This window comes from Mytilus edulis, chromosome 9 (assembly GCF_963676685.1).
Source record: "Mytilus edulis chromosome 9, xbMytEdul2.2, whole genome shotgun sequence".
NCBI classification, from domain to species: Eukaryota; Metazoa; Mollusca; class Bivalvia; order Mytilida; family Mytilidae; genus Mytilus; species Mytilus edulis.
This window is the reverse complement of record NC_092352.1, coordinates 49,678,620-49,704,954: the sequence shown is the minus strand read 5'-3', so window position 1 is coordinate 49,704,954 and position 26,335 is coordinate 49,678,620. Positions and strand designations below refer to the sequence as shown.

The 26,335-nt window shown below is 33.4% G+C and overlaps 1 protein-coding gene across 2 annotated transcripts; it reads right to left on the bottom strand.

Moving 5' to 3' along the window:
- Positions 1-769: 769 nt before the first annotated feature.
- LOC139488527 (sperm transmembrane protein 9-like) lies at positions 770-13,780 on the bottom strand. 2 transcript variants are annotated; one of them, XM_071274230.1, is made up of 7 exons: positions 13,686-13,780; positions 5,375-5,444; positions 4,759-4,884; positions 4,107-4,244; positions 2,593-2,742; positions 1,827-1,946; positions 770-1,217 (listed from the first exon to the last, which is right to left on the bottom strand). In XM_071274230.1, the coding sequence occupies exons 1-7, from the start codon at positions 13,716-13,718 to the stop codon at positions 1,132-1,134; spliced, it is 723 nt and encodes a 240-aa protein (XP_071130331.1). In that variant the 5' UTR covers positions 13,719-13,780; the 3' UTR covers positions 770-1,131. The 2 variants fall into 2 exon arrangements, with proteins under 2 accessions (XP_071130331.1, XP_071130332.1); XM_071274231.1 differs by lacking the exon at positions 13,686-13,780 and adding an exon at positions 8,538-8,635.
- Between the last annotated feature and the right edge of the window lie 12,555 nt (positions 13,781-26,335).

Sequence of the window (26,335 nt, the reverse complement as noted above, 5' to 3'; positions counted from 1 at the left end):
ATATATGCCACTTTTAACTAAAATATAAAGGCACAGAACCAGGACATAGGAGCACAGAACCAGGACCGTTTTTCTTATCACCAGCACAGCGTCAGGACAATTCCGTTTAACGAACTTGCACGACTTTTGCAATATAATATTGTTGTAATATACATGTACTTTGCATGGTACTTATGACGCATCAGAGAAAAATTAAGCAACAAAACAGTCGTTTTATTGCCGTTCTGATACAATGTAAACACACCCACCAGCACAGAATCAGGACCCACCAGCACCTGACAGGACTAAATCACCAGCACAGAACGTTCTCTCGCAGGACAACCATACCCACCGTGTTTCTGGACTATCATTAAAAGAAGGAGAATTAAGAGTCGTCAAAATTTTGCTTCAATCACGTGCGCAAAGTGGTTAATAGATCCTTTAAGTGACATGTAACGAACGCCATTCAACCATATCATTTTGTCATTACAATCAAAACCTTTATTAATTAGTCCTTTGATGTCGATATGCATAAAATGCAATCAGCTGATTATTGATTTTCAGTCAAAATCTTAACAAGTTCAAGGTGAATTCCGAGTATTGTCAAGTTGTATGCATGCATTCAGTCTACTAATAAATTGGTTAAAACTGAAATTAAAATCTAATCTGCTTAATATCTAAATATATCATATATAACACTGAAAAGTGTTCTTATGCGCGCGTGCTTGTAAATCTAGCTATCTACTTTGTATATCTAAAATTTCTCTTTATTATTTAAAGCAAATCATTGTTTTTTTTTCTTTCTATATTTAATAACCACAAATTGACCTGAAAGTTCTGAACGGAGTAATCACTGGTTAATTTCCTGTTTTTACATGACACTATAAGCGATTTTATAATGCACACATATTAATTATAGTAAAAGTGTCAATTTGGTAGGAGATACAGATTCAAAATTACTCAGCACATGATCATCTAAGGAACAAATGTATATATTCGGTAGTGTCACGGAACGAACAATATATTTAGTGTTGTAGATTTAATTATAGATTTCGTTGACAACACTTCATTTATATTCAACATACATTTATCATAATTATCTTAAATTTGAAATATTTTACTTAATTGTCACAATTAAAATAACTAAGACACCTAAAAGGAAATTAACATCTGACTCAAAACTTTCACCATTGCTAAAATATATAATATCGGAACTGTTTCTCCACCAGCACCATTACCTAAAAGGTAAAGATTGACAAATTTGATAAACATGATAAATGTTCGAAACTATATATCTGTAAATAAAAATTCATGATCATGATGATAGCTTTATAATTGATGATTTTAAAAACCTACAAAATTTGTTTCATGCTAAACAATAAGTTACTGTAATTAAATACAAACTATGATTTTAAGTTTTTTGAATAACTGAAAATCATACCATATTTGCACTGTTTTGTAATATAATAAGAAGAAAACCCCCAAAAAATCACGGCTATTTCGTTTCTAGGAATGATTGATATAAATACGTAAATGTATGTCAAACAATTTCGGAGATTAGATTTAGAAAGTAAAAAAAGATATGTATTTGCACTTTAAAAAAAATTGAGGAAAGAGCAGTCGTAAGTCGTTTGACAATAAGATTACTATGATACTTCATTTCACAATTTTTTGGTATCTGTTATGAATTTTACTGCTTTCTAATGACAATACTGTAACAACTTGAAGGATTGATTCAGGCTGGGTCGTAGCGAGAGTGTCAAAAGTGATTTTCGAAGAGGCTAATACAAGTTTAAGAATAGACACAAATACTAATTACTGAATAATTAATGATAAAAAAAGCTTACACTGAGTAGGACTAACTATTGGTGACGCTTCATACCCAATGTCACACGTGCAATTACCCACGTTACATGTGGCATGGACAACACATTGTCTGTCATCACAAGCTTCATATGGTTTCATTCCTGTAAATAAATATGAAATTGGAAAAAATATGTTTTACAGCTAACCCTTTTTCTATTTACGATAAGAAAAATATTTTATCAAACAAAGAAATCCAGCCGTACAAGATGATGAGCACGCGTACGCATGTCACTGTCTTTTGAAGTGTGTGTATGATTTTCCACCCTTTTCAAACGTTTTTATAACGTAACACCATCGAATGAGACTGAATTTTCTCAACAGCAGTATATCAAATTACTTAAAAAAATATCATATATATAACTTGAGTGTCATCTGCATGTATTCAGTGCACGTGGATTAATATTGTTGATCGTGTCCAAAAAGCCGTTTTACTATGTACTGCAATTGCGGACTTAACCATGCTTGATCTAATTACAATGGGATTTCTGTAATACAGATACATGTAGTACTTCGAGTGGTAAATTACATTTGCTTGGTCCAAATTAATGGAAAATAATTGTGTTGTTTAAGAAGCAATGTTGTCTAAGGAACCTCACTAGACTGCGAAGCTTTTTAATAATCTTGACTGCACATTCGGGTTTCGCACGGTCATTTGGGTTCCTGTCTCATTAACGTATACCATACATCTTATTCTATTCATAATTCTTTTTGGTCTATTATTAGTGATTAAAATATATACTATCTTACTGTCATAGCAAGTCCCGTTACTTTCGTAATAGTCACTGTTACACAAACATCTGTATATCCCCGAACCATCGTTGATACATCCCATGTTGGCTTGTGAACATTGGCTAGCTGCAGAATCTGTATTATCACATGTAACATTAAATGCTATTCCTGTAATAAATTTAACAATGATATATATTTCAACAGTACAGGATACAAAGAATATACACCAATTATTAGTAAAATTATGTATTTTGATAATTATGTACTCTAGTTACAAGCCAACACAAAGGGAGATAATATGTCTTGAGTAGATTTTTTCTTACGTTTTATGTTATTAGTAATATACATTCTGTCAGTAAAACACACTGCCTCCTGTTTTATACTGTTTCCACCAAACAGAACAAGTTGCAATTTTACTATGAAATTGCTTTATAGTTCATGCTAACCTCAACCGATTGATGGCATCAGTGTAATTTAATTTTAATCCGCGGATCCGCGATGACTTTTATTACCAATGACGTTATCGTGTTTCGGATCTTCTGTTCTATGCCTCTGGTGATGAATAAAAAGGTGGAATACATCGTTCTGCAAATTCTGATATATAAGAAAAGATAAATTGTGTGCCTTTCATAAGAGTAGTAAAAGGAGTAGGACCGGTAAGGGCTGATTTTGGCCTCAAATTTCAGATTCATCTAACGAAAGATTTGGGTCAATTTTTAAACAACTTATTATCTATTTCAATTTCTGCAATTAGTTTATGTGAAAGATTTTAACTGATTTAGTAATTACAAACGCTCCGATCTATCAAATATGCCAAAAACCGTCACTTTTCAGTGTCAAAATGAAATTGGCCACATCCGTGTTCACCCTCAACCTTTATATATGTTATGTATTATAATCAAATACAACTTACATTTCAATATTATGAATGAACACGAATGCGCCCACTTTCATTTAAGACGAAAACCGTCTAAAGTTGACTAAAATGCTCAAATTGTGAAGATTTCAGTAATTTTGCATGACTTAATGACCCGATATATGTGCATTGTATTGTCGAAAACAGCCCATATTTATGTAGCAGAAGCATTCTTCTTTCCAGTAAATAACTAAAAGATTACATTTTCACCATTTTGTAAAACTGCTATATTTTGGGGCCAAAAAGGGATCTTACTGAACTTACTCCTTTGGTAACGAAATTAAGACTTGGTCATCTCACATCTTTGTTTTTCTTTTAACTGTTTACCTCCTACATTTTGTAAATGCGGGCCTGTCACATCTTATATGTCTGAGCATAATTCTTAAGATTACGAGAGTTTTAAGTTGCTCAAAGTGTTTACATTGGTATACAATAATGTTTTTTTTATTTTTCATAATAAAATCTAATATATTTTTCAAGTTTTATTTAATTTATATCGTCGACTAGACGTTACGTCAGCAATTATCAGTCATTTCACCTTTAAGAAAAACTGAATTAGGGGTATTATAGTTAGTTTTTCTCTAGATAACAAGAGCGATGATATATAATATCTTACGTGGTGAACAGAGACCAGTTTTATTTTCAAAATTATTGTCTTTGCATAAGCATTTGTATTCTGTATCATTTTGACATTCTGCAAGGGAATCTGCACATATGTCAGTCGATTCTCCACAAACTGCATTCAAATCAATTTCTGTAAGAAAAATATACATACTATAAATATCATGTTTTTAGATCCCAAAAGTTTTCACTTTGTCCGTCCGTCTGTTCTCTTTCGTAAAAGACAAATTTATATAGGCTATCGATAAAATCAAAAACAGTTGTTGTGCATAATATGTAGATATATATGTGTTTTTTTTTAATTTTATTATTTTGCCAATTAATTTGGGAAAAATCTTCTTTTTTTTTTATTAAAAAATTTCGAAAAATACATATTGTTTTAAAATCATAAAAACTCCAAAATTATGGTGTGGAAGCATATGAAATGTATCATAGTTGATTTGCATAATATTCACTCTGAGTGATAACTTGTTGGTGTTAAACGCCACTTTCAATCACTACACAAATTTAGATACTTCATGGCGGTCAGGTTTTTTTTATTGATGCAGGAGAGAACCATTATGTATATCTTAGTTGTTGTTGCTACATTTGTAGTCCATATACAATGCAAAATTGCAGAGTATAATCTAGACTTCATTAAAACTTACTTGTAGCACATTCGGTATTATTTCTTCTAAATGCAGTACTGGAGCATGTACAGTTGTTACCAACACATATGTTCTCATCGTCTGTGCAATTTGCGTTTATTGTACAATGTTGGCCATAAGTTGCTCCTAAATAGTGATAATGCACATGTGATTAAATTGTAGTTATGTATAGTTTGGTATAAATGGTGCATGTAGCTATGATACGTTTCTGTTTGTATATGGAGTTCGAATTATAGTTTGCAATTAAAACGTAACAAATAGGATAAGAATTCAAAATAATTTTACTGGGTTGTCGATGTGTTAATTTTGTCGTCTCTTGGGTGTGCATGTCTACAACCATAACGTTTGCAATAACAATACCTTACTTTTTATCGCGTAGATTTTTATATTAAGATAAATGAAACCAATTACATACTATTGTCTTTTCAGAGAATTTTAGACAAATTGCAAGCATTTAGGTCAAATGTAATTATATTGAAAGCACATTTTCACAAAACAGTATGATAAATAAGTAAATAATTTGAATAGCGTATTTAAATGTTTTGTTAAATATTTTGTCTTTCATTTCATTTGCAGCAAAGTAATAAGTAAATCCTATTGGATATAACCATCATACCTTCAACTGATAATGCACAAAACATTGTAATCAATAGCCATACACCAGTAACTTTAACTTTTAGGTGGTCCTGTGAATAAGATAGAAATCACAAAAAAAAAGTAAATGATATGTTGTCTATTTTAAAAATAACAATGATGTCTTTAATTCAAACAAAAAGCTGTTGTTGCATGTATTTTTATCAATAACAATAAGGCTTTAATCTATCTATGACAGGTTAAACATTAAGGCGTGAACATATCAATAGCACAACACTATCCGTCTTGTGCGTCCGCCCGCCTGTTTGTACAGAATAGATTTTTGTCTAATTGTTTTTAATGGACAAACAAACAAAATGGCGCAATAAATAGGCAGCAGTTTCACTAAAGTGAAGTGTTACACGTGGACACCTTCTGTCGGAAACTAACTATATTTTTTTTCAATTCTTCACAGTTTTTGAAAAAAAATTTAAGGAACACACATACTTTTCGTCACACTTTTATGAACAGAATATACTTATTTTATATATGACCAGGAGTTTAAAGATGTTTAGGTGTAGCGTTTAAACTTTTCGTAAGACACCTAAATTTAAATATGTTTTTTCCGAAATTACGAGTGTGAATATATTTACCTAATAACTCGTCCAACTATGTGTTAAATTCATAAATAGTGTTTGATAGAGCTGACATAGTTTGGCAATCTTCGATTTGAATCGATTGGGTTATTTGAGATGTGGTGAGCTAAAATGAAAGTACTTTATAACTTCCAGGACATAATACATGGCAGGAGCAAAAAAAAAACACACTTCTGCTAAATGTTACTTAAGTGTTAATGACAAGCCATTTATATAATTCATGCTTTCTATTATATACATAATTATGTTATTGCCCTTTTATATGAGTATAACATCGTGCACAAGGAGTGGAACGTGCAGTTAGAGATGACTATGCTGCTGTTGTTTAGTCATCTTGAAAAGTCCATTAATAATCTCAGATGAAACAAGGAACAGGGTCGATTGGTGAGAAGAACAATTGTCTAGAAATTCACGCTATAGTCCGAGTTTTTGTTCAGTTCAGGTAGACACACTTTTACAAAATGTGCATGGGCTTTCATTGAACATGGAAATCTGATAGACAATACTTTTTCGCTTGCATTCTGTTTCATTTATAATTTCGGGGCCTTTTATCTTGCTTATGCGATATGGGTTTTGTTCATTTTTGAAAAAACTAAAATTGCTATCTTTTGCGTAATTTTGGATGTGTTGAATAGTTATCTGATTGCAATCTCACAACATTTTCCTATTTTAGTTGTCTTAATTGATAGGTCTTTAAGGTCTATGTTTAATAAAATGTAATGTTTTTGGTTGTCTAGCACATTATTAAGTCAGTACTTCTGAGAATTGTAAGTTTTTTATTCGCGCTTCTAATCTGGTTTCGCAAACTTTATTCTTTATATTACAGTTTGAAAGCGACACACCGACACTAGTATGGTGACACAACATCCCCTTTTATTCATAACAATATACTTATATTTATAGCTCACCTTTTCAACCTAATTTGATTAAAAAGGACATGTTCTTCATTATTTTCGTATGAAATAACTTGATTAATCTGCATCCTACTTGATATAAAATACCAATTACATGCACGCAAACGTAAAATTAGGGTTTTATGCGATAGCATGCATGTTAAGGAAACAATAAGACAATTGTAATTTAATAAACCAGTGAACGATTTAGGTAAAATAATCAAAATGTGCCTCCGAATAACTTGGGTGTTAGTCTACAAAGGTTGTTGTTTTATATTTATAAGTGGGATGGGTTCAAGCTTGAAATTGTAAAAATTAAACAAACAACCCTTTAAATGTCTTGCACAATCACACTTTCATATATGTTATCAAAAAGAACAGGCAATATTTAAAATACTGATTTTTTTTTTAATTTAGTGACGGGGGAATATTTTGTTTATGCATGCCAGAAACAACCACAGGCGGTTGGGTAATATTCCTACCTTCTATTTTTTTAATAAATATTTAAAAAAGAAATGTTCTTTTCACCTATTTTTTTCTCTTTTAACCTTTTTGTTTTGCTTGAACACTTATACATTCCATATTAAAAGCAATAACATCACGTGTATATATATACTTCTCACGGTTATTGTATCAATGTATGGATAGGATCAAAACCAAATTAAAAGTGGTATTCGAGTTTTCCGTCATTCTCTCCAGGCGAATGCACTTTGCAGATCTTACCTATTGGAATTATTCTAAGAATATTTCTCATCATTATGAAATATTAACCACTGGACATTAGGAACTAAGCAACAATAAGTAAATTTAAATACAAAAAATCTTTTAAAGAATGATTGATTGTTGGTTGCTTAACGTCCAGTGGAAAATATTCCGTGCATGTTCAGGACGACAAAAAGTTAACAATAAATACAATAGATTGGTCTTGTATTAATAGAAGCCATCCGTGATGATGATTGGGGAAATTTGGACTGTCACTGGAAACTGAGGGTATACTGGAAGCCAAGGGGGTCGAAATTTGGCCTTGCAACAGGCCACCTCAAGGAGTTTTGCACGTGCAAAGAGCGTGACACTCTCTTTACACGAGGCATCGGATTTAACGTTCCCATTCTAACCGGACGTGGCTGCAAACTTGATACATCCCGCACAGCCAAACGGACGCCCCACTTTGGCAAGCGTTTTACTGCCGGTCGGGAGAAGACCAAGTCACCATATTTCGTTTCCCCAGTCACCCATGGGGACTTCTTTTAAAGAACATCCATTTTACTTTTTGTATGTCTCTTTACAAAAGAATTGAAATACTTTAGTATAATATTTAAAATCATGATCAATAAGGTATTTTGGATGCAGCTTTTGTACGGAAACCCAGAACATACTAATATTCAATAGTTTTCATATATCTGTTTATTTTTTTTTTCTGAATAACATGTTCATTGGTGTTGCGCAAATATTTCCAATGCGTTGTAAAGAGTTAGACAACTTCATAGCACCTGCTATCGATGCTATTACAATTTTGCATGACAGATAAAAGTATGAAGCTGAAAACAGAAGATGGAATATATTTTGGTGTTCGTTTTCAAAAGAAAGAAAATAGTTATTGTAAATATGAACTAGTTTTACACGTGCAGTTTTTATTATTTTTTAAATCTCTACTTACCATGTAGTCACTTTTTAATAACGGTTTCCTTATTCTATCGGTTAACCTCAACTATTTTGTATACCCGTTTGATTTATTAAAACGCCGGATATCATTTTATATTTGTTTTGTATAGCAACCAATTTAAATGCGCATGTGTATACGTAATATTTGCAAGTTGGTATGCATACCATAATTATACATCCGATAGGATTCAAAAGTTATACAAGTATAAATGCAACACGGTCAGATCAAATGTTGAGAGAAGTATAAATGTAAAATCAAGAATGATGCATTTATTCCATTTTTTTAACATGAAACACTGATTATTGTAACTGATGGCTACTGGGATGAAAAATGGGGAGGGTCGACTACCACAAGAGATAAGGGTTTGTTCGATAATGAGAAATGTTATGCTATATACGGTCTCAAGTGTTCCGTGAATTGTATTAGTCGAGGACGTACACGTAGCATGCACCACTTTCACAAGGCACCAGAATTGGTCCCAATAACGACATAAAGATCGAATTCAAAGTAAATTGCTACGAATTATCGCAATGCTTTCTACTGACCCATGTATCATCTTATCTAAACTTTTTGTGTTTATTTTAGGTTTTTAGTGAAAGCAAAAACCGTGTTTTAGATATGTTATAACATTATGAAATATTGAGATTTGATTTAATTATTTTTAATCAGACCGGTCTCGTTTTCTTTTGCGTTAAAGAACTTTTTTTTCAATGGTAAGTGTTTTAATAGATTTAACCGAAATATTGTTTATGCGAGAGCCTAGGTAGACAAAACACGCTACAGAAAAAATGTTTAATCAGGGTGCAAATATATTTCATCATAATTTATTTATTTGTATCCCTTTAAACTATTCATGGGCCTGTTAAAGTTACCTAACAATGCTAACGTGTCTTGCTCTAAACTTATCCATTCATTATTACAAGGCATACAGCACGAGGTTGCACTGTTGCAAGGTTTAAAGGCTTACTATCTGCTCTTATCTTTTTAGGGAAAAAGTTACCGACGGTCCATCATAAAACATCCGTAGAAAAACACAGATAAAACCATGTCCAAAAGATAAACGATTAAAATATAAACAACAGGTTCGTTTTATTAAAGATATATTAAAATATCCTCACACATGTTACAGTGTGAGTCATTTCACGGTAGGTATAGCGTCCGGCTAGGATCGTGTATTTTCGAGTGATTCTGTCCATTTGTTTCGAGTGTAGTTCTGGCTTTTTCGAGTGATAAAACATGCGATAAGTTCAATTACCTGTTATTTCGTATTATTAATTCGTATATTTTAACTAATTTGATTCGTTTAGGGATAGTCACATGTTAAACTATATTTTCGAAGGTAGATAGAAAAACGGCGGATAGCAAAAAGAATATTGACCGGCAAAAAGCATATTGCACGGTTATTTAAAAAAAATCTAATTATAGAAATCTGAAAACCAATATACTTAATGACGTATTCTCAACATCCAATAAAATGCTTTTCTGTAAAACTTCCGGTACAATCACAACAACTTGAACAAGTAGACGTTAACGATAAATGGCCACGAAACGAAGATTCGCATCCCTCGAGGATGAAGACGGGGAACATCTGTTAGAAAACGTTGATTCAAAAAACACTAAAAGGCAAACAAACACAGCTATTAATCATTATGGTTTCCGGGAATATCTAACAGAGAAAAGCCTTCCCTCAGGCACTTGTTTCTATCCATTGGAAGACCCACTATCAACGTATATTTACGAGAAGGTACCCAACTACTTTTTTTACCTCTCCGCATAAAACCCTTATTTCTCTGTCAATTCAGTCCCATACGCCATTCGATTCATGAAAAGTTTATCTTTCAGATGATATGCATTGTATTACCATTAGAGTACCCCTTACCCCCAGTACACAAGATTTGTCAATGAATTTTCATGTGATCGTTTTTAGTCCTCCTACAAAATACAACTACTTCCGTTTTAGATAATTTGCATAAAACAGTGAAGGATAAGTCTAAAGAGTCACAAATGATTAATGTAAAATCTAGAGAGTGAATGACCCTATGAACTATGAACCGACCAATCACAAGCGGTTTTGAATTTTTCTGCTTTTTTAGCATCGTGAAAGCAACGAAAATTTACATTTGCATGCCGCTCATACCGCGACCTCACCAAGATCTGAATTTAAGCGTGGTGCGATCGTGGTCTAGTGGGACTGGGGCTTAAAGTGTTTGTATATTTAAAGCCCCAGTCCCACTAGACCACGATCGCACCACGCTCACCACGATCTAAAATAAATTCAGATCGTGGTGAGGTCGCGGTATGAGCGGCATGAAAATGTTAATTTCCACACTTTCACGATGCTACTACGTCCTCACTACGCTTCTACAACGACCCCGCTACGTTTATACCACATTTTCACCGCGCTTATTCTGCGACCTCACTACGCTTATCAAGATCTTTCTACGCTCTTCACGTTCTCACTACGATCATACCACGAGTTATCCGATTGCAACCCGATCTTACTGCGATTATAGCACGTTCTTACCACGATTATACTACGTTCTCAGCAATAACGTCAACATCGTGTTCCATATCAATACAGTTCCATTCCTTCTATTTCTGATTAATAAGTATCTTTTTCGGAAACGATACAGTCATGCCACCAAAATCTACTAGAATACGTGGGCGTGGTGGTAGGGGTTGATGTAGAGGCAGAGGTAGCAAAGTAACGAATCCTTATCAAGCAGAGATGTCGGACCGACCAATCCAACTTAAATTACAACCTATTGCTGGTCCATAAAGCTCAAATGACGATATGTTAGTGAACGATAGCAGAGATGACACAGATGTGTCAATAGATATAGGAAGATGTGGTATGAGTGCCAATGAGACAACTCTCCATATCCAAGTAACAATTTATAAAAGTAAACCATTATAGGCCAAGGTTCGGCCTTCAACACGGATCCTTGGCTCACACCGAACAGCAAGCTATAAATGGCCCCAAAAATTACTAGTGTAAAATCATTCAAACGGGAAAACCAACGGTCTAATCTAAATGAAAACGAGAAGCATGGTTAAGCCGTCAGAGAAAATGGTCAAGAAGTCTAATTACCGCCGATGCAGACAAATAAAACCTGGAGAGATTTAATATATTTTATGTAAAAATGACAATGAGAATGATGGTCGTAGTATGAACGTAGTCGGGTCGTAAGAAGAGCGTGATGAGGACGGCAAGGGCGTGCTAGAATCGTACTATGGTCTTGCACAGCGTGATATAAACGTGGTATAGTCGAAGTGGAAGCGTAGTTGGGTCGCGGTGAGAACGTGATGGTCGTAGTGAGGTCGTAGTAACGTCGCTGTGAGATCGTAGCGCAGTCTCTCTGAATAAAATCACGCTTTCGCTACGATGGTACAGCGACCTTTGCGATCTTACTACGACCTTATGCGGGGTTCACACATTGCCGATTATTACTCCCGTTTGAGATCAGACAGCGATACGACACGAAAAGTGAAAAAGTCGGATTAGTATCCTCAATTATCTGGAATGTCCTATTATTGTCTGAACGCAGTCGTTTAAGTTCGTAACAGATTCCTACTGGTCGGGAAGGGTCCGAATAGTTCGGCAAAGCACCCCGACAGTTAGGTGCGTCCCGTAACATTCGGGGAAACTCAGCCGATTGTGTCTAGTCGTATTACAATCGTGCCTATGTCGTGACAGATTCTGCTGTATCGGATCGAATTCCTAACAATGTTCTGTGTATTCGGGACGGTGTCCTGTGGAACGGGAATGATCTGGAGAAATTTGTTCGAACGGATAACTTCCGTCAGCGTCGGTTCACTGTCTTGTCACTATCTGATCTCTGTCGGATTACATTCGGTAGAATCGGGACGCAGTCGTGACAGACTCGGTCGAATTTTACCTGGCGAAAGATAAAAATCGGATTAGAAGCGGATTTAGAACGGGATTATCGGGATAAATTCGCTTGGAAACGGTTGAATATCGGCGCTTCCTGAACAATATCTGATTGTTGTCGTGATTAAATTTTTAAAGTTTGAATTTACATCCACGATTCATAGGATCTTGATCAGACTTTTGATAAATTTTAATCGGGAATGGTCCTGTCAAGGACGGCAGTAAAAATCGTGAATGTGTGACCCCAGCTTAAGTGTGCTCTCACTACGCTTCTACTACGACCGGATTTCGCCACGACCGCAACACGATGGATTTGAACATGTTCAAAGTTGGCCACGCTCATCACGATCTTGAAGACCTCACCACGACCGTTATACGACCTTACTACGATCTACACGATCGTACTACGATAATCAAAATTTGCATTTTTTTCACAGATCGTAGTGCGATCGTGGCCTAGTGGGACTGCGGTATAAGGATATATAGATTCCATGTTTTCATTTCCGACGACATTTGCATTGGTACATTATGTGTTTGAAAATGGCTTTATTCGGTATTTTGGAATAAAAGCACTTTTAGGCTTTTACCTTTTGTAACGCAAAGCAATGTCAGAATGATGATATCTTTTTATTTCCAATGCTAACATTCCATGTATAACCTTGTATATCAAGTTTAAGCTTCTATATCACGTCTTGTTAGAAAAGAAGTCTGTTTGTTTACATTTTTAATCATATTCACTAGAAAAAAGTGGTCACACTCGAAAAAGCCCGATCAAATTACTCTAAAAACCACGATCCTAGCCGGACATTATACCTACCGTGAATTTTAAAAGGTGTGATAGTAGAAGTTTACATTAATAAGAACTAAAACACAGCAACAACACTCTCTGAAGGAACGCACACTGCATGTTAGGTAAACAAATCCTTGAATATCGCATAAAGATTGGGATAAAATTCTTGATATTAGGGACAGCTGGAGGGCTGCAATAGACATGGAAATGTCGAGAAAGGAAAATTGGAACAGTTGTTATGTGTACCGTATTAAAAATTACCAAATGAATGATCAATTGATTAGTGAAATTATTAATTTATTAAATATAAAAATTTAAAATCTCAAATACATACATGTATGTGGTTAACATAATAGTTATCCATGCAATATATACAATCATTATTATTGCAATTTTAATTATTATTATTATTATTTTTTTAACAATTATATGACAATTATTAATGTTTAAATTTACTAACCATAATCAGCCTCTTTCGAATGTTCAACTTCATACTATAGTAAATTTAATCAGGTTAACAATTCACCTATACTAGCTGTTAACCTTTTCATGATGTTTGACACACTGTTTGTATAGTGTTGTACATAAAATGTCAGTGGTCATGTTTGTAGACTGTAGTATCAAATTTGTTGTCTGTAACATTCAGATTCGGGACGAAATGACTACAAAAGTATTTGAAATGACCTTTTGGGACATTTTTGTATGATAGATCTTTCAAAATTGGTTAGTTTAATAGTTTTCTAGAATCGAGGTGTTTGGACCTTGTCATTTTGCATATTATAACAAACTCCCATCTATACATTGTTTACTGATGGCTTGCTGGTTCAATGCCGTAAACATGTACCCCACATTATGTTTTATTCATTATTTAAAAGTTTGAAAATACCATGATAAGTATTAAGTATTTTAACCTATCTAGCAATTTCAAAACATAATTAGAACTTATTGACGTCATTTTATTTATTATATATTCCATGTAGTGAGAAGTACTGAAGCACTCAAGTAAGTAACAAAATCACAGGAGTAAAGGGGCTAGTTTCTCATGGCCTAGTAGTGATTTAATTGTCTGAGAAAAACATGACTTTGCAGTTATTTTGTCAAATCAAAGGAGATAACGTGACAATAAATAGACATTAATCAGAGGCGATTAATTAAGTAATTAAGAGACGGTTTCTTTTCTTGCTCGTCGAAAGTGTCCGCTTTCACGATTCGTTGATTCGCCAATATTGATTTATCATTAACAAAAACCACGCATAATAGCTTCCTTAAGTTATTCGTGGCTCTTCTTCGTCTTTGTGTTGTCGTAAGGTTAGACACGATCTCTTGCCAGTCGAATACGACTAACCTGATATGACATACATATTAAAAACATTATGTATAATAACTATGTCACTAGGAACTGTTTTCCTTTCTCGATCATCTAAGTTCGACAATGTTTCCAAAGAGTGTCATGTAGATACAATCTGATTTATAATTGAAATGCATGATTTTTAGCTGTTATAAGCTTTGAACTAGCTGTCAGTAACTGCGAGTACTCTTAGATCTGTACTTAAAGTCTGTTTTGTTGGTGGGATGTACAAGAAGCAAGCCACGTCCAATATTTCCATTTTTATCCATCTGACGAGATAAGTCTTTTTTAACTGATTTTTATAGTTCATTCTTGTTGTACTGTTACACTGTCAAATGTTAGGGGAGTGTTGGGATACCGCTTATGTACATGTCTAACCCCACCACATTATGTATGTGTGTGCATGTCTTAAGTCAGGAGCCAGTAATTCAGTGGATATCGTTTGTTGATGTGTTACAAATTTGTTTGTCGTGAATTTTTTAGTACATTTATTATGCCATTAGTCTTCTTGTTTGAATTGTTTTACATTTGTGATTTTTTTAGGGCCTTTTATAACTCACTATGCGGTATGGGTTGGGCTCATTATTGGAAGCCGTACAGTGACCTAAACATGCTACAGCTGTTAATTTCTGTATCATTTGTTCTTTTGTGCAGAGTTGTCTCATTGGCAATCATATCACATCTTACTTTGTTATAATTATAGTGAGTTTGAGATAAGGAACAGAAATAAAAGTGCATCTTTGCTATTTTGGGCTGTGCATGTTCTAAGTTTTGTGTCAATAATTGATACCCCATATCATCTCTGTAATTTTAAGCATTAATGACATCTTTGTTCTTATTCTCAATAGATTGGCAGTCACTTCATTTCAAAACTGTACCTTATCCTGACTCGTTCTGAAAAAAGTCAACATCTCTTTACTTCCATATTAGCTATAGAGCGCACTTACAATGTAAACCTGACGTTTGGTAATTCAAACCTAAAGGCTCTAACACGCCTGTGTTGCTAAAAAAATGAACTCTCCCCAACATTATAGACAAGAATAGAATTCATCACAATTGCTTTTTTATATTGTACTGTTGGTAATTTTTTTCTGTTAAGATTTCTGTAAATTTTTAGTTTTTGGTCGAATCACGAAAGAACCTAATGGTAAAACAATTCTGACTCATTGTCAATTATTCCTATGAAGAATGACAATCTACTAACCGCATCGGCAGCACATGACTTTTTTGTAGCAATTGCCGCTTCATTGAATTTTCTGATCATTTTTGTTATCTATCAAAGTTTCTATTCATCTGTTATTAGGTTTTTCTTATAACGTAAAACCCCACAAGAATGGTAGAAACCATCATTAAAGAACAATAAATCCACTAAAGAGTTATCAGCAAATTTAACACCACCATGGACATCAGCTGATGAAGAAGGTAAAGAAAAATATTTCAGACGTATTGCATTTCAAGCAGTGACATAGTGTTTCACATGTCACTTTAAACAATATGTTTCGTTGCTAGTCCAAAAAGTTATGACGTCTTGATAGGCTGTTATACTGTTTTGCTTTTTCACCTGACAGCGACGTCATAACTCCGAACTTATATTTACAGTCAAAGTGTAATAGCGAATTTACTGCTTTATTAAAACGTTTAGCTGATTTCTCCTTTAGATGCTTTCTTTTAGGTGTTTTAAATATGTTTTGCACCAAACTCAGTAAAATATAACAGGGGTTTTCGTCGTTCCTGTTATATTTAGAATTCGGGGGAAAAGTCACTGGATAAAGTCAACAGAACTAAGTTAAGCTTTACGATGGTTTATATATAACTTCTTCAATAGTGCAAAACATTAATTACAATAAAAGTTCAACGGTAAATATTCCGGAAAGATACAACAAATGGTAATTCCAATAAATGTTCTATACTAAACACAATGAATGTCACTGTAAATGCACGGCGTCCGTACAGCTTGACCGCTGGTATCCAACTGCCCATTTACATAGAAACAATATAAAATGAATTACGTAATCTTACTTAATCATAACTACATGTACTAATGAAATTTGTCACGTAATGCTATAAACGAATAATACAATTAAAAACATATATACGATAACAAGAAATAGACAATGCTAGGATTAAAATGGATTAACTTCTTAACATGTAAGCTGACAATTTTGAGAACAATAGTATCTTGCTTTTAGATAAAGTTTGAATGTCCACGAAATAAACAAAGCGGAAAATATCGCTGTCACAAATTCCCTCCAACTGAAATAAGACTCTGTCCCAGAGTCTAATAAAAATACTGTCTTCTTCTTCCACGGGATGGGTTTCTTCCACGGGATGGATCGTGGTTAACATTTTGTCCTTTGTTTTGAATCGGCCTTGACATCGATGGATTTGGAATTTTGCAGTCACAAGAGTTATGTCTTAATGCGTTTATTTCCGTTTCTAATTTCCTGCAACTAGTGGTTAAATCTTTTATCTTCTTTTGGTTTGCTAGTTCTGATACGTCCAAGCCTGCTATTTTGTTGTAGAGCGTTCTGATTGTTCTCTCCAATTTATCGTTTTCAAGATTTCGAATTTCTATTTCTCGCGATAGTTCTGTGCTTTTTGAAATTGTTTTCTGGAGCTTCGATTTTAATGTTCTATTCTCTTGCTTAAGACAATCGATTTCCTGTCTGAGCGATTTTCTGTTTTCTTTCAATTGTTCTTTTACCAAATCAACGACTGATTCAAGTTTCACTTTTTCTTTCAAAATTTTGGTTTGATTTGTTTGAAGTAAATTAACCTGGAAATATAGAATCGAATTTGCCCGTGTTGCTTTACGAAATTCTGCATCGTCCAAGTTGAAAAAAGGAAAATTTTCACACGTTTTACGTTGAATAAATAAGGAAAGTCTTTCAAAATCTCTGTTTAGCTTTTTCTTTGATCTTATTCTAATTTCTGCACATTGTTTATAAAAATGTCCTGTTTGTCCACAGCGGAAACATCTCACTGTTTTATCGATATTTGAGTTGGTGACACGATGAAAATCCGAGCGTATTGGATAATTACCGTTTTCTACGAAACATTGCTGATTGTTCATATTGTAGTCCTTCCGAAGGTCAGGTGGACACCACCTATTTAATCTTTGTTTCAATTTGTAATCCATTGTACAGTGGTAGAGCGTAGGCATGATCTTGTGTACAGTTTGTCTAATAAGTTTGAAACTAAGCAAACTGTCCCGGGTACCTCCACCAATTTATAACAGGGGTTTTCGTCGTTCCTGTTATATTTAGAATTCGGGGGAAAAGTCACTGGATAAAGTCAACAGAACTAAGTTAAGCTTTACGATGGTTTATATATAACTTCTTCAATAGTGCAAAACATTAATTACAATAAAAGTTCAACGGTAAATATTCCGGAAAGATACAACAAATGGTAATTCCAATAAATGTTCTATACTAAACACAATGAATGTCACTGTAAATGCACGGCGTCCGTACAGCTTGACCGCTGGTATCCAACTGCCCATTTACATAGAAACAATATAAAATGAAATATAAATCAATTGCTTTAAAAAAGCAATTGTAGGGGGTCTTTCCCCCTGTAAAATTAATTGAATTGGGGGGTGTTTGTTTGTTTGTTTGTTTGTTTCTGTATGGGGTCTATATTATTGTTACCGGAGAAGTTTCATGTTTAGTTTGGAAAGTTTTTCTTTTATTTTAGGTACAGCGCGCGCGCCACATCACGTGACACGGGTTTATAATAACGAAAAGATAGTCTTTTTATTTCTTTTTAGGTGGGGACGTTAAACAGACAACATCTATAGAGATGGAATGTACACAATGTAATTTCTTTTGTCATTGTAGATAATTGACATTTCGATGACAGTTCACAAGTAGTGCATGTTTTGGATTTAATTGATCCGGTGTAACTTTAAAACACATTTATTGATTATTTTCTGATAATGTACATTTTTCAGCACCTGTTTGTAACACAGATTAGTATTTCAAACTCGGAGCGGACATTTTATTGTAGGTTTTTACTGAGATTTACGGACCTAGCAAGCGATTTTTACGGCATTGCCATTTCTTTTCTCTAGGAAAAGCTTTGAGAGATATCTGCACCAAGTTTTTTTATAAACGTTTAGTACATGTATGCCCTGCTGACTGCAAATTTTGAGGTCGATTGTACTTGTAGTTTCAGAAAACATGTGGATTTTTTTTTCAGAAGTGACGTAAGAACAATATTAAATTTCAATTTTTCTTGAATAATTGAGAGTTTGTTCCTTCAATAAACTGTCATGATTAAACAGTCATACAGATTGATTGATTGATTGATTGATTGATTGATTGATTGATTGATTGATTGATAAGTTGGTTAGTTGGTTGGTTGGTTGGTTGATTGGTTGGTTGGTTAAACACGTTGGATAGGGTCAATTGAAACACGGAAAAAGAAACAAAGAAGATCTTGGACCCTATATTAAACACATGAGACGGAAACATGATTGATTGATTAGTTGATTGATTGATTAATTGATTAGTTGGTTGGTTGGTTGGTTAAACACGTTGGATAGGGTCAATTGAAACACGGAAAAAGAAACAAAGAAGATCTTGGACCCTATATTAAACACATGAGACGGAAACATGATTGATTGATCATGATTGATTGATTGGTTGATTGATTGATTGATTAATTGATTAGTTGGTTGGTTGGTTGGTTGGTTGGTTGGTTAAACACGTTGGATAGGGTCAATTGAAACACGGAAAAAGAAACAAAGAAGATCTTGGACCCTATATTAAACACATGAGACGGAAACATGATTGATTGATCATGATTGATTGATTGGTTGATTGATTGATTGATTAATTGATTAGTTGGTTGGTTGGTTGGTTGGTTGGTTGGTTAAACACGTTGGATAGGGTCAATTGAAACACGGAAAAAGAAACAAAGAAGATCTTGGACCCTATATTAAACACATGAGACGGAAACATGATTGATTGATCATGATCATGATTGATTGATTGATTGATTGATTGATTGATTGATTGATTGATTGATTAGTTGGTTGGTTGGTTGGTTGGTTGGTTGGTTGGTTGGTTAAACACATTGGATAGGGTCAATTGAAACACGGAAAAAGACACAAAGAAGATCTTGGACCCTATATTAAACACATGAGACGGAAACATGATTGGTTGATCATGATCATGATTAATTGATTGATTGATTGATTGGTTGGTTGGTTGGTTGGTTGAACCCTATAAGAAACACATGAGACGGAAACATGATTGATTGATTGATCATGATCATTATTGGTTGATTGATCATGATCATGATTGATTGATTGATTGATTGATTGATTGATTGATTGATTGATTGGTTTGTTGGTTGGTTGGTTGGTTGGTTGGTTGGTATGTTGGTTGGTTGGTTGGTTGAAATTCAAACACACATAAAAATGTTTAAATAGTGCCAAAACCACATAATTTGATGACCTTGACCTTTGACCTTGTAACCTTCGTCAAGGTCATTGCTCCACATGGTCATTGCAAAAGACCCTATGGGTCAAGGACCTTTTGTTTAAGAGTTTTGCCTAAAAATGGCCTTTTAAAAACCATCGATGGGAGTTATGTCCCTTACATGATGGTAAAATCAATATAGTCATAATGTAAAAAAAAGTTGCCCCTTGAAGTACCAAGCATTTTTCACTGCTTAATTTTTTTGTATCTATAACCGTTCAAGAGTTATAGGGAAATCAAAGACATATGAAAATCTAAAATATGACCTTGACCTTTGACCTTGACCTAATTTTCTAAGTTAGGAATCAGGGGACTCAAATAAAAACATTCCAGGGTTATACGGTTAACGGTTTATGAGTTAAAAAAACATACCGACAAATTTATTCCGAAAAGATAGATAACTCCTATAAAATTTCTTCGAATCGCTTCGATCCAAATACGCCAAAAATTACTGAGGATGTAACGAACAATTTTGTAAAATAAATTTGTCATAATCTTAAACGGTTGCGAAGGAGATGCCATAACAAGGAAAACAGTGTTTGGGGAGATAACTCCTACAAAGAAAAGTATTCGTTTACGCAGGGTAAATTTCAAAAGCGCATAAACTGTTCGATATCATATACAAAATATCTAAGTGACATATTGCGAAACAAATGTTTATCGCAAGAACAAAATTAGGCGGAAGAAAAAAAAAAAAATAATCAGAAGAAAAACAATAGGTCTTTCCACAGAAAAGTGGAAAGACCTAATTACGTAATCTTACTTAATCATAACTACATGTACTAATGAAATTTGTCACGTAATGCTATAAACGAATAATACAATTAAAAACATATATACGATAACAAGAAATAGACAATGCTAGGATTAAAATGGATTAACTTCTTAACATGTAAGCTGACAATTTTGAGAACAATAGTATCTTTCTTTTAGATAAAGTTTGAATGTCCACGAAATAAACAAAGCGGAAAATATCGCTGTCACAAAAATATGACGGACTTCAATTTCCGGATACATGTAACATAAAACAAACGTTCAAGAAATTGGGGTAAATAAAATTTTCCCGAGTTTGGTGCAAAAAATTATTTTATACTCTCCGAAATTCAAAAGGGAATCAGATTGACTTTAAAGGAAAAACGGTACTGTTACATTTCCCCAGCAATAGTTGGCCTTTTGTGTACCTAAGCCAGTTGAAGGAAGTCAACTTAGGGGCGCTGTGGTTGGATATAATGGCGCAATATGTATTTTTTTATTTATCTATGAATAACCACAGAGTGAATATTTACAATATACATTTTGAAACTTATTGAAATATGTTCTAGAGAATTATTCGAAAAGACAAAATTTCATAAATTTGGTGTACAATTACGATGGGCATGGACAATATTACTAAGCTCCGTTGAAAGTTTGTCATGATACTATTTGGCTTCAACTTTTAAATCAGAACAATAAAGCACCAACACCACGCATAACTGTTTTATCCAGGTTTTTTATTATAAAAAGTGGTAAATTTAGAAAATGCTAGTTTTGTGGCCTATGGCAGAATAAATAGTACCGTTTCCCCCCCAAAAAAAATAAATTTAGGGCTAAATTGGGTCTCAAAGTTGAAGGAAAAAAATCATTTCAAAATCCAACCAAAAAAGATGGCTTCAGCGATATGACGTCGCTGTAAGGTACAAAAGCAAAAAAAAGGTTTAATAGCATTTGATGACGTTATAATTATTAGTTTCGTTGCATGCGGTTCACTTCCACGGTGCCTCTATTGCGACTCTCAAAACTTGTGTAAATCTTATTAGTGAATTGTGTATTGCATTTATAATCATTAATGCACAATGTAATTAGCAAAACGCAATCTATTCATAATGTAAATTTAACTGTTATCTTTACATTTTATACCAATGTCCTAAATGTTATCAAACAATTAGAGATTGTCAGGACGTTTTGCAGCTGTGCAAGTGTAAATTTATGAGTTTATAGCTTGACATAATGTATGCATGTGTACGGATTGATATTTTAGTCTTAGATGCATGATTTTTTTATTAGTTTTCAGTGGCTTTGAACTAGTCAGATAACTGCGAGTACTCTCAGGTCTGTTCCTAGTGTTTTTTTGTTGTCGGGATGTACAAGTACCCGTCCACGTCCACTTGTATTTTTGACCATCTGACGAGTTAAGCCTTTTTCAACTGATTTTTATAGTTCGTTCTTATGTTGTACTGTTATACAACTGTCTCAGGTTAAGGGGAGGGTTGGGATCCCGCTAACATGTTTAACCCCGCCACATTATTTATGTATGTGCCTGTCCCAAGTCAGGAGCCTGTAATTCAGTGGCTGTCGTTTGTTTTTGTGTTACATATTTGTTTTTCTTTCATTTTTTTTAAATTTAAATAAGGCCGTTTGTTTTCTAGTTTTAATTGTTTTACATTGTCATATCGGGGCCTTTTATAGTTGACTATGCGGTATGGGCCTTGCTCATTGTTGAAGGCCGTACGGTGACCTATAGTTGTTAATGTCTGTGTCATTTTGGTCTCTTGTGGACAGTTGTCTCATTGGCAATTATACCACATCTTCTTTTTTATATGAACACCTTTATATAGTTGAAACTATGGTTATCTCTAAATGTCAAATATTTATGTATGTCTAAAGCTGGATTGTTTTTTTTTCATTTACGTTTATCCCCCACCAGCTTTCTGCTAATTTTTTAGAGATTTAACTCAGCCAAATATAATAAACTGCTATTATGGAACACGAGGTTGTCAGTTCAAAACTGGTCTATGTTATGACAGTAGCAATGTTTGGTTCATAAACACCAAATAAAGATACAAGAAAATACAAAAATTTAAAACTGTTGCAATAGTTTTACTACTTTTCACAAATTTAGAATCTCACAAATAAAACAGCAACTACACAATGAACATAAGAATATACGGTACCAATACACTATTCATTTTATAAATAAGATTCAATATTACAAACAGCATACACATCAAAATATTATTGAATAAGCATTCATCGAAGAAGAAAAAACATAGATACAATAATTGGTACCACGTATATGTATAACAGAGTTGACAATTTGACTTCACCATTGCTGCTGCCTGAAAAAAGTTTTAAGGACAAACATGAATAAAAATTAGTTTAATCTAAGTCATTTAAATTAATATTTCGTTAGAAGAAATATTAAATTGGACCACATATTATTTGCGTATTTCTTGTTTCGCGAATTAATTTACGAAACAAATAATCTTATCAACTAGATAATTGTGACTTAAACCATCAAGTTTGATCATGATACATATAAATCAGAAAATTCTAAATCAAGAAGACGGTTAATTCAATTACACACACTGCATGACGGTTGTCGTATACATGTATGGGAAATACACGTCAAATAAACGAAACGTTATGCTATACCGACAGTCGTAATCGTGTTTCTTGCCATTTTGACCAACCAATCATGTATATGATTTTTTTTTTATATAATTATGTGTATTAGGTAAGAATGATAAAACAAAGTACAGCATGTATCATAAAACTCGGAATACGAAAAAATAAAAATCCGTATAAGCGCAACAATTTAGGTAAAATACATGGAATTCAGTATGCCAAACGCGTGTTTCTTCTACTTGATGTACCCAAGACCCACTAACGCTTGATTGAAACAATCGTTAAATTTGCGCTACTATAAAATTGTGACTGTATTTAAGTCATTGTCCTCTTGATTTAAGCGATATAAAACATTTAAGAGACTCCATCTTGATACTTTTATGTGGCTACTCATATATTACTGATAAATAATAGATCATAAAAATGATAAAATAAAAATGATAAGTTTAACGGCGATATTGTCCATGTTGACCTGTTTGGATCTAATGTTGCCAATTTTATTACAATTGATTATCAACTTACACATGGTAGGAGTGGTGGTCGGTGTTGCTGTGTAACCCGCATTACACACACATGTATTAGTATCAGCGGTGTCACATTCAGCATTGGTGACACATTGGTCTGTAGCAGAACAAGAGAAATCTGGATGAATATCTGCAATAAAAAATAAACAAAACATGAGTGTTGCGTTTCCGTCAATTTCAGTTATCCAACACAAGGACAAAATGAGTTCAACATTAACCCTGCAGACTAGATAAATGTATGTGCCTTTATAGTAAGTAAAGCTGTCATTCGAGAAAAATTTACATTAATGAACAATTACAATTCAAAATAGTCACTACATTGTATTTCACATTTGTAGATGTGTTTTATAACTTTGTGTTTGAAGACCTCAATCAACATCGAGGAAAGGATAACGCTATTAATTAGTCATTTTAGTTACGATAATGTCCTTAATCGTAGTTAGTTCACTGGGATATATGAAGTGCAATCACGCACTAAAATGTGTGTTATTGAGTGCCAGGACATTATTCATATGTAAGTCAACACATTTACTTGTAAAACAATTTACTAAATTTTATCATCGGTACTAGGACATCTTTCGTAAATGTAAATCAACATACAGACATCTTATTAGTATATGTTCCGGTATTTCACATTCAATCTTTTATTATTATAATCTTTGCAAAGGACAAAATTGTCGTCATTCACTTCAAAAGCTCAAAAAAACTTTAAACAAACATAATAAGATGGGATATAGCTACGATATTGTTGCCTGCAGGTCATCAAAGATGGCATATTTTGGCCTTACTATTACATGTTATTCACTGATACAGTCTTTCCTTCGAAATAATCAGGTTTCTTTTAGAACAAATTTTTGGCATAATGCGGGTTATGTTCTTCTCGTATATTTTATGATGGTATGATACTAAACCCCTAAAGGGAGGGAATGTGTTTGATATTCTTATTTCATATTATGAAAATATAATTTTTAATAAGTTTATTTGAGGTCTGGAGCTGGCATTTCCGCACTTGCTAGTAGTCCTTTGTTAATTTATGTATCATTGTCATTTTGTTAAATTTCTTGTGTTACCTATTCTGACACCGGGCTTCTTTTGAACTGAATTTTTTTTCTGTTGATATGCGTAGTATTGGTGTGTGTCATGGTGTAAACATATTTGAAAATAACAATCTTTTGCATTTATTACCTCTAAAACGCATATGTTTTAGCTTTCCCTTGGTTAAGAGTGCTGTTACCACAAACAAAGTGAATTTAACAAAAAATATAAAAACATAAACAAGCGAAGAACTATACGGTCCAAGGACACAGTTATCGTCCTTTGGTTTTCGTTGTCTAGTTATCGTCCTTTGGTTTTCGTTGTCTACTCAGTAGTTATCGTCCTTTAGTTTTCGTTGTCTAGTTATCGTCCTTTGGTTTTCGTTGTCTACGAATATAGTCCCTAGTGTAAACAGTGTATAACTTGCATGTTTTATTTGATACACTTTCCCAATTTATTTCTTGATATTAAATGCATGAAATATTAATTAGGGGGATTTTATTACATGTTAAAAAAATTGGGTGCTGAATCTTTATGTTAATAAGTGATTTGGTCCAGTTCAAAAAGGTCAAATTTTATCACGTCTGAAGCTGTCAAACTGAATTTACACCCCCTTAACACAGAATTGTCAATATTTTGAGTTAGAGCTGGTAAAAGTTTCTATAATTTTCATATTATTTGTCTCACTGGTAGTACACTACGCTGTAAAAAAAAATTTGAGAAAAAGGAAAGTGCGATTTTTTTTAATTTGAATTTATTGTCTTAAAGAAATGCACTACGAAATAACTGTGTTCTCGGGCCTATATTATCAAAAATAACTAATCTCAAATTGGATATATTGATTTCAAATAAGGTATTAATAAAACAGATTTATTTCTAAACATATATAAATGAAATTTGCAATGACGGAAACAACTTTAATCCTCAAAACTGAATACGAAATAACTAAAAACCACAATTCTACAAATATCTTTAAATTGGTATGCAGTTTGAATACCACTGACAGCAATTACACGGTACTATCATAAACACAAACCCCTCTTCCACCAAAAAATAAAATTAAAATTAAAATGAAATTAATGAAATGAAACACAAACAAACAAACAAACAAACACACAAACAAACAAACAAACAAACCTAAACAAATGAAACACAACAAAGCAAAACAATTACACTCATTCAACGCAGACTCAAAGAAAAATACTTGTTCACAACTATGTCCGGGTCACAGCTTAAAATAAAATTGTTATTCCAGAAATTTGACATTAGAATCCAAGAAACATATGTTATCAATAAGTGTTCAAAAAAATTGCAGTACATATATACACCTCTT

Coding starts and splice junctions, on each gene's coding strand:
- LOC139488527 (XM_071274230.1), bottom strand. CDS start 13,718: ATGAAGTTGAACATTCGAAAGAGGCTGATTATG. Junction 4,245..4,758: donor TAATACCGAATGTGCTACAA/GTAAGTTTTAAT, acceptor TTTTTCTTACAG/AAATTGATTTGAATGCAGTT. Junction 2,743..4,106: donor AACTGGTCTCTGTTCACCAC/GTAAGATATTAT, acceptor AATTTATTACAG/GAATAGCATTTAATGTTACA.